The sequence below is a fragment of the Heteronotia binoei genome, chromosome 20 (genome assembly GCF_032191835.1).
Source record: "Heteronotia binoei isolate CCM8104 ecotype False Entrance Well chromosome 20, APGP_CSIRO_Hbin_v1, whole genome shotgun sequence".
NCBI classification, from domain to species: domain Eukaryota; kingdom Metazoa; phylum Chordata; class Lepidosauria; order Squamata; family Gekkonidae; genus Heteronotia; species Heteronotia binoei.
This window is the reverse complement of record NC_083242.1, coordinates 21972182-21990179: the sequence shown is the minus strand read 5'-3', so window position 1 is coordinate 21990179 and position 17998 is coordinate 21972182. Positions and strand designations below refer to the sequence as shown.

Here is a 17998-nt window from a genome sequence, read left to right as displayed (position 1 = left end):
AGTCACAGCTGCTGGCGAAATGTCAGGTCTCACAATGCCAAGACCACGGCCACACAGCCCGGAAAACCTGCAACCACCAATGGGACAGAATTTGGGATAATGATACTGGTCCCTTTGTAGAACCTTAAAGTCCAATAAGGAGATAGTCCCCACACTCAGGAGCCACATGTTAAATGCTGGGAAAGCCCAGAACTCCCAACAGTCACCCTCAAAAGTGAACCAAAGCCTTATGAAGCTCTAGGAGCACCCGCCACTTTGTTCACGTTATGCAAAAAGCCATACAACTTGTACTTTCAAAAGCTAGAATGATCAACTTTATTCCTTAATACAGAATTTTATTCCCCACCCATCCCATATAGTTCATAACACGGTACAAAAATCCCAGCGCTATCACAATGCTGTACCAGCATGCCTTCTTCCGAAAGGATGGCTTTGGGGCCAGAAACCTACCACAGGGCAAGAAGTTATGCTCTTCTCCATTGTGTAACTAGCTTTCTTGTTGAGCCTTCTTTGTGAGGGTTGCTTGGAGAGCTTTCCAGGTGCAGTACTTCTACAGAGGAACAGATTCCGAGTAGTGGTTTCAGCCAGCTACCTTTTTTGTTTTAGTTGTTGCTCTTCATGTTTTCAACCAGGGGCTTCCAACTCATCAGCCCTTTAAAGTAAGTAATAGGACCCCTCACAGTCTTCTTATCTACAGAGTTCCATGCTGTCATTAGATGTGCACTTGCATGCAAAAACAGATGATTTCTTACAAAAAGATGAATGAGAAAACCATGTAATGCACCATATCACTTGAGCAATTTATTTTGCTACGGGAACGCATGTTTAGGAGCCATTATTTTATTGAAACTTTATGCTTACCAATTTCCTCTTAGCTTTACCGCTTGCTTCAGAAGAGAATGGCACAAGTCACTATTTGTAATGATAGCAATTAATGTTCAGCATTAAGCACTAGAGATTTTTTTCACACAACGTTCTGCTTTTGGCTTCTGCTATACAAAGGAAGAAGCTCATACCCAGGTCCAGTAAAATCCTTGTTCCAACACACAAAAATAAAAACTTCCGTGCTTGCTTGAAAGTTTTATTGACAACTGGTTGGTCCCAACACACAAAACAGCACTAGAAACACAAGAAGGTTGTCCAAATAACAGTAGACAATTCAGGAGGAAGATGGACATTTTCTCCTATCTTATTCCACCCAGTGAGTGAGTGTGTTTGTGCATAAGTTGAAAGTTTCAGTGATTCTTTTTTGAAAACATGTCAAGAATCAAAACCAGTACACTGTAAATTAAAGAATTTTATAGTCTTAATTTTTTGCCCCACATCAGTTAAGTCCATTACTTCATCAAGGCTTACACTGAATTCACTGGTCTGACTCTTAAAAACAAAATCCCCCTACAACTTTCAAAACAGAGATTCAGATCAGAATTACACATGACTCACCCTCTACAGATGGTATCAACCTGTACTCAAGTATTTAAGAGCACTATTCGTTTTGTTCACCAAAACCTGGGTCTAATGAAGCATTCAGGTGACTTGCAATTCTTGCTCAAAACAACAGCTGTTTCTATAATTTAGACACCTCTCCCCACCCCCCACGATCAGGTCATTTTTTCATGTGGCCTGTAAAAGGTGGTGGAAAGATGTTACAATTAAACCGTTAAAAGAAATTCTAAAAAAGGATCTGTTCCTATATAAGCTCCATCCTTATCGAGGAAATGTAAGGACCTGAAATACACTGTGCCTTGACATGATCTTAGGGGAAAAAAACTTCCAGTGTTTCTTTTACGTTCATAATGGCTATAAACACTCAGTATTGTTAATACTCAGCTTTGTTTAAAAGGCATATTTATTTTCTTTTCTAACAAAACTCAATTTTTGTTAAAAAAAGCTGTCTATAGCCATTTGAGTGGCTTTTTTCAGTTGCTGGCTGTGAAATCCAAGCCCACTTTGCATCTTCCTTATACATTACCAAATATAATTATTCCCTCCCCTCTTGCAAAAAAAATCCATTCAGACAGTGGAAACCTTTGGTAGAGGTTCTTTTCTGGTTTACAAGCAATAAGAACCCTTGCCTGGCAAATACAACCCATTGTAAGTGCCAAGTTTACCCAGTGTGGGTATAAAAGCTTTGGTAAGAAGACATTTTAGCTCTCCTAAGAAGAACGTAAAAGGACTCCACTGACTTGCCACTTTCTACAAAGGCTGGCCTTTCTAAAAGCCAACAAAAATGCCACAATAAGAAAAAAAGTAGCAACACTAGAAGCAAATGTTAGAATAAAAACCAGACACAGTTAAAACTCAAATTAAGCTTCCCATTTTACTATGCATTAAAAATTACAAAAAAAACAAGGTTAGGCGTCATAACCTTGGCATTTCCATGTGCGGCTCACATCTCTGTGCATGTGGAAGTAGCACTGCTACCCTTCAATCTTAAAAAAGCTCCTTCCATACCTTGTTGCTATTTGTCATTTATGCATCTAATGCATACTCCTGAAATATTATCAAAATACTCCCCAGTAATTTCATTAACAGATGCAACAAGCAGCATCTTCAAAATGCACAACACCAAGCCTCCTTTTCTCTCTCTCTCTCTCTCTGTCTGTCTCAACCCATATCAACATCAACCAAGAGAACTCATAAAAGGGAAGCTTAAAATATCCTCAACTTCCTATAAGATTCCTTGACAGAACCAGAGCATGTTACTGAAGGCATTAAAAAGTTGGGCGGGGGGGTGTTTCTCTTTGTAATAAAGCAACATAATCTTCTACAGTTATCTTCCAAAAAGAGACAATTACAAGTCACCGGAAATATTGCAAGCCTAATCCCCATCGATTCAATCCCAAGGGCCCCACTGCAGGCTTTATTCTAATCTAACAATGATTGCTTTTTAAAAAAAACGGACTGGCTTTTTGCAATACCACGCACTGGATTAATACTGTCTCGGAAAGAAAGGTAAGTCAGAAACAGCCTACACGTTTAAAGGGTGCTGGATGCAGGATTACATCACTGATGAGGTTTCAGAAACTTACAAGTTCGTTCTGCTCTAAGTCAAAAGGTTTCATGTCCAGCTTTTTGTTGGCAGAATGTTAGGAAGAAGGGTGAAATGCTAGGGAATAATTGATGTTCAGATGTTTAAAAACCTGCCCAGCTGAATTCAGTGTAAACGAGCCAAAACCAAACCTCATCAAAGGCAATTCAATTGCTACAAAAATGAAGATGTGTTACTCCAGGTTTATGATTTAAAATATTAAGGTAGCCAAAATAGCATGATTTCCTGTGCAGTCTTAACATGTTTTCCCTTTCAGAATACAACAGAATTAAAGCTTGGTTACAGGGGCAAGTGAGAAATTTGCTGCCAACTTCACTCTGTTCTTATGCTGCTTTTTGGCTGGGCTGTCCGTGGCTTCTTTGCTTGGTTCAGCCAGTGGGCAGGAAGGTGGGATTTCTGCAGCTGGGGGGAGGTGGCTTACTTCTTCTTTAACCTCTGAAGGACCAACAGCCTTCTCCGTGTCTTCTGTTGAAGTCATCATCTCTAAAAGAAAAAAAGAGAGCAATGTTTGATTTTTAAAACATCTGGAGCCATATTTTCTCCAGTGTGGTGACACCAAAACAACAACTTCTGAGAAAGATGTACTAATAGCTCAATATACTGCTCATTATGTGGTGTACATTAGCCGTGAATGCCAACGAGTCACTGCCTAGAAGTAACAGGAAATCAGGATCCAAGTCTTACTGCAGACTTGTGAATATTTCATCTGGTCTCCTGAAGCTGGGAGGCATGAAAGATTTGTGAAAATAAGACAGCAATCGTGCATTGGGAAATACAAGAGGGCTGAAGAGGGTAGTAAAAACTAGCCTGCATGCATGGCCAGAAAAACAGCACAAGATAATGAAGGTTTCCTTTTTATGTGCTAGAAACCTTGATCTCCCCCTGCCCCCCAATTTAAAACTGTCTTTCACAGAAGGAGAGCTCAAAACAACATTACTTTAAATTTTAAAAAGTGAGTTCTTCCTAAAGTTGACACACATAGGGATGGAGTTTATAGAGCAGCTACTGGTATTCTACGTTATTTCCCTGATATTTAATTATTTCTCCTATAAATTTTGCCACCCAAAGGGGGACAAGATAGTTTGTGTCTGATAGCAGCCATGTCACCTGGGCTCTCGCATCAAGCAACCCCTTATTTTCAAGCGAAGGGCTGCTAGGGCACTCTATAATCGTATGCTCAATGGTTTCTCCTATGTCTTATGAATGTCTACAATCAAGGGCGTCAAACGTGTGGCCCAAGGGCCAAATCAGGCCGCTGAGCAATTGGCTGTTGTCTGCTTCCTTCTCCCTCTTGCTTCTTTCTGTGTCACAGCTTGCTTTGTGTGGCTTGCTCATTCTACATTGCCTGAAGCTCCTCCCTTGGGGAGGAAGTGGGGGGAGGCAGAGCTTGCTTTGCCAGGCTCTCTCAGTCACACAGCAGAGTTACTAGACAAGCCTCTCTTCCTTCTATTGGTCCCCTGGAGAAGGAAGGAAGAGCCAGAGATTCCTTTATCCAGTTCTCTGGATTCCATGGGAGAAATACAAAGAAAGCAACTTTAAGACCAATAAGTACTAATGTTTTAAGCATGTTTTATTTTAAGTTTTTTTAAAAAATCTTTGTTTGTGTCTGTGTCCCTTATAAACTCTGTATCTCTGCTACCTAATCTTAAATAAGTACACACATGGCTCAGCCCAATATGGCCCGGTCTGACAAGGCCTCATTTATGTCAGATTTGGCCCTCATAACAAATGAGTTTGACACCCCTGATTTCTACATGTTCTATTTGCGCATGGTACTTTATTACCCTTCTGATTCTTTGTGTTGAACAATCTTCCACGCAAAAAGATAAACATGGAGAGAAGGCTGTTTGATTCTGCAGGCAATTAAGGAGGGACTGACTGCTAAAAGAATCATAGAGTCATAGAATTGGAAGGGACCTCCAGGGTCATCTAGTCCAACCCCCCCTGCACAATGCAGGAAACTCACAAATACCTCCCCCTAAATTCACAGGATCTTCATTGCTGTAAGATGGCCATCTAGCCTCCATTTAAAAACCTCCAAGGAAGGAGAGCCCACCACCTCCCGAGGAAGCCTGTTCCACTGAGGAACCACTCTAACGGTCAGGAAGTTCTTCCTAATGTTGAGCTGGAAACTCTTTTGATTTAATTTCAACCCATTGGTTCTGGTCCTACCTTCCAGGGCCACAGAAAACAATTCCACCCCATCCTCTATATGACAGCCTTTCAAGTACTTGAAGATGGTGATCTTATCACCTCTCAGCCGCCTCCTCTCCAGTCTAAACATCCCCAGCTCCTTCAACCTTTCTTCATGGGACTTGGAGAAGCAGCTGATCCCGCTTACACAGCTGGAGAGCAGCATCCTTTCAGGGGTGCTCATTCTTACCAGGCGAGCTCGATGGATGTTCTTCAAATTGAATGAGGTCCACTGATTCAAGAAGAACAGGATCCGGCCTCAGCTGCGGGGAGGGGAGGCACGAGGGGACTGGCTCACACAACAGGTCAATGGGAGATGTGTTGGTGAGGCAAAGCAGCTCTTCCTCAGTATGATTCGAAACTGCAGAAAAACAGGAGGTACTATCTTAAAATCAGTCCACATGTTTTGAAAGCTATCTCATGGACAGCAAAGTGGAGTCCTCCCTCACTTTCCCCGATGGCTTTTTCTTGGACCGTTTTTCTCCTTCCCAAACCATCAACAGAGTTTGCTTCATGCAAGGAGCCGGTCATGTGGTTTTCTGTCATTTTAAGGTTTCTGTACAACCAGTAACCAGATGAGGCACAAACAATATTTGAGGCAGGTATATGAAGCATTCTGTGGGAATAACTGAAGTGACGGACAAGCTTGAAGATTTTGCAGGCAGTTGCTATGATTTAACACCTCTTACCTAAGCAATAGACGAGCAGGACAATAAGAACTTTAAGGAACTATAGGAGTTTTTTTAAGCATCCTCCACTGCATATGAACCTATTCCAACCACCTTCAGTTTTTCTCAGTGCTCCCCCACTCTCAGAGAGATGCTGGAACAGGGTCTTCTCAGCAGCAGCTCCTCTACAGGGAAGTGTACTCTGGCTCCTTTCTTTACTGGCATTTACATACCAAATAAATTATCTTGTACTACAAAGGGAATTTCCATGTAATTTGGCTTTACTTGATTTGCTGCTAGTACAATTCTGCTTTTCTTACACTAGTATGCAATTGAGCATTGTACTGCGGTTTTGACTTGCCAGTTTTATTTGTTCTCTCTTGGGAGAGCACTGTTTGAACGGCTGACTATAAAGAGTGTAATAAGATGCTGTTACCATGCAGAACTTGCTCCTTCAGGCAGGCAGATTTACATACAGATGGCACAGCAGGTACTGAAAGCCAACCAGTACTCTCACAAGAGGTCTGTTGCATTCCTAGGCACCTGTAATTTCTAGACACAAGACCCAAGGTCACTTCTGCTATAGCAACCAAAGCAGAGAGCTGAAGAATGCCTTGGAAACCTTCACTAACTGAAGCTTGTACGGGGCCAACCCTAATGGAGCTGGACAAGGACAGCGAAGAGCCAGTATGTGACAGAGAGACAAGCGGCCGTTTGGGGAGGAACGTGCACAAAAATGTTTTTCCAGAACGCTGGAAGGTTTTGTAACAGAGATTCTCAAAGCCTAGACCAGGGATGGTCAAACTTACTTAACATAAGAGCCACACAGAATAAACGTCAGATGTTTGAAAGCCGCAAAGGTATGAACATCATGATGCTTGAGAGAAGGAAGGAGGGAGGGAAGGAGGAAAGGAAGGAAGGAAGGCAGGCAGGCAAATAGATGGGTAGGGGGTGGGAGGGAAAGGTGGAAAGAAAGCAGCTTTAACTTCACATGCATTCTCCAAGCTGCTGGCTAGCTTGACTTGGAGAAGTGATTTAGAGAGACAAATGCTTTCTCCAAGCCAGCCAACAAAGCAGTGGGGGCTTCAAGAGTCGCACAATATGTATGAAAGAGCCACAGTTTGGCCACCTGTGGCCTAGACCAATGTTTGCTTGCCCCTCTGCAGTTTGTATACTATTACAGCGGTCCTTAGAGCAGTCACACAGAAAGAAAATACAAATATACACTACCCCAAGATTTTAAATACTTAAAAAAACATTTTAAAACAGTTTAACATTTCATCTAACATCTAGTTACCATAACTGCTTACTATCTATAACTATCGTGCAATTTCTGTAGCCTGAGTATCGCCATACAAAATCTGGCTACTTGGTAGGTAATCTTGAGGTATCTATCAGATAGAAGAAACTCAAGTTTAGCTTTTTCTGGCAGGCCTGAAATTTTCCCAGTCAGCGGAGTGTGCCACCTTATAATATGCGCATATGAAAAGACATGTGCTCTGTAGTCTCAACCTCCCTTAACAGGCAGGTACTGAGCCTTTCTGAGAAATACTTTTATCCCAGACCAATGTTAAATTAAAGGTAGGCACAGCAGTATACCTTTAAGTTTCTCTGCACACTCTCTTCACATTATTACAACAGCTCAGTCTCATGACCAATGTTCCCCCTAAGCTGCAGAGTCTTGGGAGCAAAAATTCTCCTTTGTGAGCTACTGGCATTAAAGTTGTGAGCTGCTGCATCAATTAGTGTGCTCTGGGGTCATCCTTCCTGAGCTAAGACAAAAATGTGTGAGCTGAAGGCTAAAAATCTGAGCTAGCTCACGCTAACTCAGTTTAGAGGGAACACTGCTTGTGACTCACCCTGCAAAGCAATGACAGATCAAGTATCAGGCTCCAGGCCCTGAATGTCTTTCTAGAAAAGGATTGGCGTTACAATTATGTTGCTTTGTCCAAGCCAGATACAGAGGCAGAGTGATGGGCAATGCGTTGGTAGCATTTGGCCGGATCCCGCAGATCTACCTCTGCTATCAATGGTGCTTTCCTCTGGTGCTGGAGCTGTCCACTGTTACACAAGCCTCTGGACTCACCGGAAAGCTGTTTGCAAGGAAGGTGAGTGCTACTATTAATGGGACAAGTCCAACCCCATTAGGCTAATTTCTATCCGTATCAAGAGGAAGCGCTACCATGCCAGCCTCAACATACTGCTTGGCTTCCAATTATCCTTCACAGATATGGGATTTGAACAAAGTAGGAGTCCAGTAGCATCTTTAAGACCCAACAAAGTTGTATTCAGAATGTAAGCTTTTGTATGCATGCAGACTTCTTCAGATGAGGAATGAGGTACAGTGAGCAGAGCTACATATAGCTGGTGGGCAGTGGTTAAGAATGCAAAGCGTTGAACATGAAAATGTTGAAAATGAAAGAACATTTGGTCTGGATAGCATTTGCATGGGAAACCAATAAAAGGTAATAAAGGAAAGCCCCCCCCCCACCCCGGTGCAAGCACCAGTCGTTTCTGACTCTGGGGTGATGTTGCTTTCACAACGTTTTCACAGCAGACTTTTTACTGGGTGGTTTGCCACTGACTTCCCCAGTCATCTACACTTTCCCCCCAGCAAGCTGGGGACTCATTTTACCGACCTCGGAAGGATGAAAGGCTGAGACAACCTCGAGCCAGCTACCTGAAAACCCAGCTTCCACCGGGGATTGTGAGCAGAGCTTAGGACTGCAGTACTGCAGCTTTAACACTCTGGGCCACGGGGCTCTTAAAAAGGTAATAAAAGCTGCCTGTTTTGCTCAATTGCCACAAGTCTGGATTAAACAAAGGACATGCTTTTCCTAGTGATGTTCCTGTCCACCTAATTGTCAAGAGTGCCTTTTGCCATTTAGCCAGAATGCTACTTTCACTTCTTGCTTAGCCAGCTCCTTCTTGCTTAGCCAGCCAGGTCCTATCACTTTGTAACAACTGAAGCATTCCTTCTGCCTGATTTCAGGGATGGCCATATCTGCCTGATATGTGTGCACCTGCAATGGGACTAGGAAAGAACTAGGGGGGAGGGATTGCTTACTCCGCACCTTGGGCTTGACTGTATGACGGTTTTAACATAAGGTATAAGTACAAGGCATTTGCCCACCAAAGCCAGTTTTCACAAGAGCCATCTTGATCCTGTCAATAAGTCAATAAAAGACTATTCTTTGAATGGTCTGGCAGTGATCACTAAACTGCTGGGGACTTGACACTAATTTACTTTTTAACATGTCACTGCAAAACTGCTAGGAAACTGTTCACATTACCAGTATTTGGTGCTTCTACTTTTAACTCCAAAGACTTGCTCGAACTTGGCACATCTGTGACTTGTCCGTCATGGTCAGCCAGCTGGTAGCCAGGATTCTCATCCGCGAGAGGAAGACTGGGAGAGCTAAAGCGAGCTGCAGGAAGACATACTGGTTGGCAACACTGAGCTTTAATAAACATGCTTAAACACAAAAGCTACTCTTGAAGGAGCGCCGCTCACAAAACAAGCAATGGGGAATCACTTACTTTTCATATCATTCTTGAGGACAACGATTCTCTTGTGTCCGTGACCTTTAATCCAGACTACCTGAACAGTGACAAAAAAACTTTGTGTGAAACCCACAGAGTTGATTCCCAGTGCAATTTCCTCAGTTTTAAATTTCTCCATTTTTATTTGGCTATCTTAAAAGGTAAAGATAGTCCCTAGACTCTGGGGTGATGTTGCATCACGATGTTTTCACAGCAGACTTTTTACGGAGTGGTTTTCCCTTGCCTTCCCCAGTCAGTTACACTTTCCCCCCAGCAAGGTGGGTCCTCATTTTACCAACATTGGAAGGCTGGAAGGCTGAGTCAACCTTGAGCCAGCTACCTGAACCCAGCTTCCACTGGAATCGAACCCAGGTCATGAGCAGAAAGCTTGGACTGCAGTATCGCAGCTCTGCGCCATGGGGCTTTACCACTGGCTCTCTTGGCACCCCTAAAATGATCAAATTCCATCACGGATTAGATTCCCTGAGTTTAAACACATTTCACCTATGCTATTTGGGACCGAAAAAGCTCAATCTCCTTAGTCATTTTTATTTATTTTCCTTCTCAAAAGAGTAGCTTACAAAATGTGTCCAATGACAAACTGGGGGGGGGGGGGGGATCAAACTCACATAAATCATCCTACCAACAAAGCCTGGTCACCATAATTCAATTTTTTAAAAGTAATCTGAAACAAGGATGGTCTTGTAGTGCTTTCTAAAATCAGGCAAGAGGATACTCCCCCTTCCCTTCTGATAAAAAAGGGAAAGAACCATGCATGTCAACCTGAACTCCTTACAAGACAAGAGAATCTACTAGATAAAGAAGAAGAATGGGCATGAACTGGGAAAATGGAGGTTCATGGGGGTCTCATGAACCACGAACCCTTTCCATTAAACTAACTGGGTTTGAGGTTAATGGTTTGTGATGTGCCGCTGGTGGCATGACTCTCAAAAGCCATGCAAAGGGCTCCCTTTAAAATGGCTTTTACAAACCACACTGCTGCACAACTCACAAGTGAACTCAAAAAGCATTTTAAATGCTGCTTGTGGTCTCTTTAAATGCCTTAGAATCATAGAGTTGGAAGGGACCTCCAGGGTCATCTAGTCCAACCCCCCCCCCCCCCCCCCCCGCACAATGCAGGAAACTCACAAACACCTCCCTCTAAATTCACAGGATCTTCATTGCTGTCAGATGGCCATCTAGCCTCTGTTTAAAAACCTCCAAGGAAAGAGAGCCCACCACCTACGGAGGAAGCCTGTTCCACTGAGGAACCGCTCTAATGGTCAGGAAGTTCTTCCTAATGTTGAGCCGGAAACTTCTGATTTAATTTCAACCCACTGGTTCTGGTCCTACCTTCCGGGGCCACAGAAAACAATTTCACACCCTCCTCTATAGGACAGCCCTTCAAGTACTTGAAGATGGTGATCATATCACCTCTCAGCCGCCTCCTCTCCAGGCTAAACATGCCCAGCTCCTTCAACCTTTCTTCATAGGACTAGGTCTCCAGACCCCTCGCCATCTTTGTCACCCTCCTCTGGACCCGTTCCAGCTTGTCTATATCCTTCTTAAAATGTGGTACCCAAAACTGAACACAATACTCCCTGAACACAATACGCCCTGCTGCTGGCACCAGCGTCTTTGCCAACACAACCTCCATGAACCTCCCAAAGTCACCAAGAAGGTTCATGGGAAGTTTGTGGGGGCAGAATGGCATGAACCACGAACCGGCCCACTTCGTGACAAATTTCAGAGCATAATTCAGTTTGTGCTCATCCCTAATAAAGAGAGTAGGAGAGTTTACTAGATAAAAAGTGTGTATCCTAAAGCTTCTTCTTTCCTTTGAATGGAAGGATCAGGCAGATCTGCTTTTCCAAGCAACGGCTTCCTCCTTAGCAAGCTGCTGAAGGGTTACAATATATCTAGTTTTAAAAAGCCTATACACCTTAGTAAACCTGTCAAAGAACAAGAACCTGACAGAGAACAAGAACCCACAAACTACAAACCGATGGAATTGCCCCCAAGAGTTCTTCAACACTGTTGTAGCCATATGCTTTAGGATGCAGCATCTCTCCTGCGTATTTTGTGTAAGCTGTTGAGAATTCATGAAGGAAGATCTGCTGGTAATGGTAAGTGTGAAGCAAACACCTCACTTTCTTGGCAAACACATACAGCTCTTTAAGCTTGACGTACTCTGCCTCGTCATTGGTAAAGACCTGTGAAAGAAAGGTGCACTTGAATCACCTTCTACACTCAATATTAATTGCATAAAGTAGCACAGTATGCATCACTGTGCAAGAAAAAAGGCCAATTACTCCTGAAGTCCAGCTTTAATCCTTACAGCGCCTCTTTCAACCTATGTAAGAGACAAATGACACACAAGCTTGATGACTGCTTACACAGCTCTTTCATAAAAAGGCAAGAATATTCCTTGCTGTAAGATATCCCCTTTTTTGAAGGACTGGAAGACATTAGGGTTTGTAGAGTCTTTCGAGATCAAGTGCCGTGTTCTACTGGAGAAAGTTTTCCTTCCAGACGTTTCATTCTCAGCTGCGGAGAACATCCTCAGTGGCGTTGCAGCCGGAGCAGGCGCTCAGACCTTTTTGGCTGCTGTGCATTGAGTGGGGCCAGGGCTGCTGGAGAGCTGCTATTTCTAGGCTGGAGGGGGTGTGATGAAAGGGCAACTGGTTTGTGGATGTGCCCATTGTTTGGTGGGGCTTCCTGGAAGGGTAGTGATAAGGAAACTGGCTGTTGAATGTGACCATTGTTCTGTGTTAATTGCTGGAAGGGTTGGAAGGGGTTTGAAGATAAGGATAACCACTTCCAACCCTTCCAGCAATTAACACAGAACAATGGTCACATTCAACAGCCAGTTGCCTTATCACTACCCTTCCAGGAAGCCCCACCAAACAATGGGCACATCCACAAACCAATTGCCCTTTCATCACACCCCCTCCAGCCTAGAAATAGCAGCTCTCCAGCAGCCCTGGCCCCACTCAATGCACAGCAGCCAAGAAGGTCTGAGCGCCTGCTCCTGCTGCAACGCCACTGAGGATGTTCTCCGCAGCTGAGAACGAAACGTCTGGAAGGAAAACTTTCTCCAGTAGAACACGGCACTTGATCCCAAAAGACTCTACAAACCCTAATGATGTTACCAGCCGTGAAAACCTGAAATCTTTGATGACTGGAAGACAGCTCAGTGAGCAAAATGCTCAATATGATTCGGGTGTTCAGTTCAGTTTATTATTACAGTCACTGACCAGAACATTTTAGTCATCTAGAACAACCTTAAAAGTACCTTATAAAGTCCCACAAAGAATCTGCATGTTAAAATTTGATGAGAATTATAACAGTAAATAAGAATTTAAAAGATGATTATTTAACCCTTTAAACCATTTTTAAAAGCCACTTTAAAATTTGTTAAAAGGTTTACAGTTTGGCCTATTTGTCTCGCTTTTTGCATTCTTTATAAACCTGGGAGCAGAACCTAGCCACCTGTCTTCTTGTTTGGTGGTTCTTATCTGACAGAAGATAATCTAACGAGTTTTTTTGATCTGCCAGGGAACATTTCCAACAGCGGGCTGATAATTTCCCTTCAGCTTACTGTCTGAAAAGAAAAAATTAAGAATATATGCTCCAGAGAATCTATTTCAGGCTGGGAACAGGAACAGAGCCTAAGCGCATAAGGAGACCCTTTATACCTCCCTTCTATTACCACAGATGGCAGGGACATACTCCTAGCTAAAGTAAAGGCCCTTCTAGTGTTGTGAGATTCAAGAAAGTATAGGCAGGCGGTGGGAGCAACTATGTTATCTACTGTTTGCTGAAGAGAAATAATCTGGGGAACTGAGAATATCTGTCTTTCTATATCTAGCACTCTGCTTAATACATGATTTTGCCTGGTCTATGCCAAGGTTTAGAAGGGCTTGGGGGGTGGATTTGGAGTCTGATTAAGAACCAAAACCACAGGCTGATGTCACTGTGTCAGCTTTTAGAACCAGGCATTGGGGCAAGAGGGCTTGAAGCCAAGATCACCACAGAATTGGTTCTGATCCTGGAACCCAGGTAGTCCTAACAGAGTGAGCGCTCAAATAAAGCTCAGCAGGGTTTAAGCGTAACTAGTAAAACTTCTTACAAAAAGAGACAATGAGTATTGCAAGGCTCTGTTAACCCAGGCCTCTTAAGGATTTCACCTCAAAACTGAGGGCAGCTAGGAAAAGATTCTTTCAGTCAGGCACAGCTAAGCCTTTAAAACAGAATCCCATCAGGACATACCTCTAGGCTTCCATGCACAGTGATTTATTAGAAGCCAGGGAGGAACGAGGGATTCCTTCAGGCAGGCAGTCTGCAGTCAAAGTCTTAGAAAATGGCCATTCTGGAGGCTCTGTCAGGCGACATGTCCAGGTTTCTCCCCTCAGAGCAGACAAAGCCAAAGAGGGTGAATAGTCTTTATTCCGGCTGGCATGCGGTGAATCTGAGGCTCTGCCACACCACACCTCAACCCCAGGTAGGGGGAAAGTGCCTTTACTGAGATTGGCATGATGCCAAAAACCTTTGAAAAAGGACTCCTGTGTGAACCACTAGGGCCGATAAAACGCAGAGAATGGCTGTTTTATCAGCACCACTCTAAAGTGACAGTTGGTCCAATCCTGAAGTGGCCTCTTTTGAACCAGAATGACGCAGTGGAAATCCAGTAATATTTCTTCTTTAAATGAAGTTTATTCTTCACTAGAATGAGTAGGAACGACTAAAAACTTTTGGTAGAAATATGTCTCCTCAGCCTCAAAAATGAAGTGAGGGGGAAAAAAAACAGAACTGTGGAGATCCCCTTCATGGCGGGAAAAGGAGCACCGAGGGAGAAGTGCCCCTCCTTCTGGCCATGTGAGCACTTTGACAGGAAAGCACCAGAGAGCGCAGAAGTGCTTCTAAGCCTACTAGAAGACTTTGGAAAACTTCTTCACTGTTAAAACGATTAGGGTTGCCAGGCTGACTTAACCAGACCAGCAGGAGTCTCCTGACATCCTTCTGGGAGACCAGAAGTAATGTTGGGTATTTCCAGGCCTACTTCCAGTTGGGGGTGACACTACTGATAGTGAGCAAAACTCTATGGTAAATTCAGCTTCAAACCATAGAGTTTTGCCCCAAAACCAGAGCATCACCCCCAACCGGAAGTAGGCCCCAAAAGGTCAGTTGGGGATGGGATTTCTCACTGGGCAACCCTGACGTCTATAGGCATGGGCTATGGAAATGTCAAAATAAATGCAATTCTCATGTCCACAGCCTTCATGCTGCCCAAGCCTCTGAAAGGAAGAAGATTTCAAAAACTGCTGGTCTGGCTTTCAGACTGAAAACTAAAGTTCCTCTACACCTTACAAACCACCTGTAGATGTTGCCTGGCTACCAAGACCTTTACTACCCTTGTCAGATTTCCCATTCCCACCCAGGCTTCTGCTATGTTTCCATCTTTGTCTTTAAAACAAAGCTGAGCCTGCAGTTGTCATTTTTGTAGCTTCTGCTTAAAAACCTCATCTGCTTAGAGATCACAGCATTCTTTCTTGCTTATTCTAACAGAATGAAAAACAATATGAAAGCTCCTATGGACCCAGGTAGGCAAGGCTAGCCTGAAGCTAAGCAGGTCAGCCCTGGTCAACATCTGAGAGACCACCAAGGAATACCAGGATAATGACGCAAAGGCAGACAATGGCCAACCACCCCTGAACTTCTCTTGCCTTGAAAACACCATGGGGACACCACATCAGAAGTGACTTGATGGCAAAAAAGGGTGCAAAAAATAAAATAAAATAAAGGTGCTGATCCCTTTCCACCCTTTCTTCTTAAGTGTCATACTATGTCTGAAAAGCAGTCAGATTCCACTCAAGTTCCTCTTTTTGCCTGAGACGCTGAACTCTGTAGACAGCCACTGCATGATTTTGTTTATTTCTGTTTCTGTGCCAAGGGAAATAAAACACCAAAAAAGCAAGATAATGAATGCAGCAGAATGATCTCTGCAACTATTAGTGTGAGTCTCTGAACTATGCAACTGATTTGAGCAAGGCATCCAACATACTAGGTCAGCATTACTGCACAAAAGGCAACATGAGCCCAGACCTCAACCTCAACCAACTGGCATCTGAAGAAGTGCGCAGTGACTGACAAAAGCTCATATCCCACCACAAATGTTAAGTCTTTAAAATGCCACTGGACTCTTACTCTTTCCTACTCACCTCAACAAAGTAAGGCATGCTCATGAGGAGATCAGTAAAGGTCATGAAGCCATATTCACAAGGATTGAGGGTGACATTTTGGGTGATTTCATAATGCTTTTTAAGTTGATCGACAGAGACTAAGGAGGTTTCATCCAAAGTCATCAGCAGCACCAGAAGCTGAGCCGTCAGGGTCCGGAGAGACTTTCTGTTGATAAGCTGGATCTGTTTACCAGCTTCCACATCAACCACCTGAAGAAATTTGAATTAAATTAAAATAAATCTGAACAAAGCAAAGGACTGGAGGACCAACTAGCAAAGCTCAGTTTAGAAAGGCTGAGCACAGGGGGTTTTTTGGGGGGGGGGGAGGAGGGGGAGGGACAAGGACAACTTTTGCAGGAGAAGAGGGTCTATCTAATTTAGTATCCCACATTAGCTACAACTTCTGAAGAAAACAGAAATGTGAGTTTTCTAAGAAACCCATACATATATTGCTTATTCATCCCTCCCTAAATGGAACACTCTCAAGGATCTCTCAAGTATTCCAACACCTTATATGTTTATACTCAAAACACAATTACTGGGATATGTAGTGCCTGCTAAAGAAGATGATATTGGATTTATGCCCTGAATCTCAGAGCGGTCACAATCTCCTTTACCTCCCCCACCCCCCAACAGACACCCTGTTAGGTGGGTGGGGCTTACAGAGCTCTCACAGAAGTTGCCCTTTCAAGGACAACTTCTGCAATAGCTATGGCTGACCCAAGGCCATTCCAGCAGGTGTAAGTGGAGGAGTGGGGAATCAAATCCGGATCTCTCAGGTAAGAGTCCGCGCACTTAACCGCTACACCAAACTGGCTCTCAAAAGCATATTATACTTAACTGAAGCAATATTAACCAGTCTGCATCTAAGAAAAGTGGTGGGTTTTTTTTTAATCTTAAAACTTCCTGCTTCATGACAAGACACTCAGTTTCACTGAGAAGCTGGCTCTTTATGCAGACAGCTCTTGAAATTAGCCCTGTAAAACCATGGCATTATTCTATTCAAAAACACCATATACCTACTAGTTGTCCTGCCAGCAGCCCTCGTAATCCTGTCATACCAAGCAGTGATTCTACATCACCCTACAAAGGCTCACCTTGACAACATGGCAAAGTTTTTGCATTAGAGCTGGAACGGAGCCAACGTTGTAGTCTTGGAGGCGCAACGAGTAACCGAATGTTTTTGCATACTCTGTGAGTGTATCAGCCATCATCAGGCATTTGTCCTTCTGAGCCCGGAGCAATTTAACAAACTGAGCTGCCAACGCTTTGACCTGTTCTACTTCTGTCAGGGTGAGAATTTTCTCTTCTCCACATTCCAATATCTGAGGGTGGAATTGAGCTCAGTCAGTGAAGAGGGAGAGACTGGAGAAAGGCAATGCTTGATTGCCACTGAGCATTAGGAACATATGTCGTTTCACTGAAGATACAGGACAGAAGTGATTTAAAAAAACCATCAGATTAAGCGCCTCTCAAGTGTTCAGGGCCTTTGAAAGCAAACTTACAAGCCTTTTTGAAAGCCTGCCCATAGGATCCCAGAATTGGAAGTGAACATATGAAGTTGCCTTATACTGAATCAGACCCTCGGTCCATCAAAGTCAGTATTGTCTACTCAGACTGGCAGAGGCTCTCCAGGGTCTCAAGGTGAGGTTTTTCACACCTATTTGCCTGGACCCTTTTTTTTAGTTGGTGATGCCAGGGATTGAACCTGGGACCTTCTGCTTACCAAGCAGATGCTCTACCACTGAGCCACCGTCCCTCCCCTAAGATATATGAAGCTGCCTTCTACTGAATCAGACCCTCAGTCCATTGAAGTCAGTATTGTCTACTCAGACTGGCAGTGGCTCTCCAGGGTCTCAAGCGGAGGTTTTTCACGCTTACTTGCCCGGAACCTTTTTAGTTGGAGATGCTGGGGATAGAACCTGGGACCTTCTGCTTACCAAACAGATGCTCTACCACTGAGCCACCGTCCCTCATGGATCATACAGGCCATCTTGGCCACGTCCCTGCTCAATGCAAGATCAGCCAGGAGCAGGGGTGGCCAAACTGCAGCTCAGGAGTCACATGCGGCTCCTTTCCACACATATTGTGTGGCTCCTGGGGGTCAAGGAGGAACTTAATGCAGGCTTACTTAACGCAGACACACAGGACTTCTTCATATTTACAGGTCACCTGGGAACATTTGCACGGGAATAGAGAAATAATCTAGCTCCTCGGATTAAGCTCATGGAGGTTAAATCCAGACTAAATTGGCTGCTTCCCACAGCAGCAGCAGATGATGATACTGGATTTATATCCCA

At 43.8% G+C, this 17998-nt stretch overlaps 1 protein-coding gene across 3 annotated transcripts in view; it reads right to left on the bottom strand.

The window, feature by feature from the left end:
- The window catches only part of MARF1 (meiosis regulator and mRNA stability factor 1), a 539974-nt gene that overhangs the window by 473952 nt on the left and 48024 nt on the right, over nucleotides 1-17998 (bottom strand). Inside the window, exons 21-27 of one of the 3 annotated variants that reach the window (XM_060260924.1) lie at nucleotides 16796-17023; nucleotides 15678-15908; nucleotides 11460-11669; nucleotides 9454-9514; nucleotides 9207-9341; nucleotides 5436-5606; nucleotides 1066-3535 (exon numbers count right to left, since the gene is read on the bottom strand). In XM_060260924.1, the coding sequence (XP_060116907.1) occupies nucleotides 3321-3535; nucleotides 5436-5606; nucleotides 9207-9341; nucleotides 9454-9514; nucleotides 11460-11669; nucleotides 15678-15908; nucleotides 16796-17023 (1251 nt within the window). In that variant the 3' untranslated portion in view covers nucleotides 1066-3320. Of the gene's footprint in view, nucleotides 1-1065; nucleotides 3536-5435; nucleotides 5607-9206; nucleotides 9342-9453; nucleotides 9515-11459; nucleotides 11670-15677; nucleotides 15909-16795; nucleotides 17024-17998 lie in introns of those variants that run through there. The other 2 variants (XM_060260925.1, XM_060260926.1) reach the window with 2 other exon arrangements.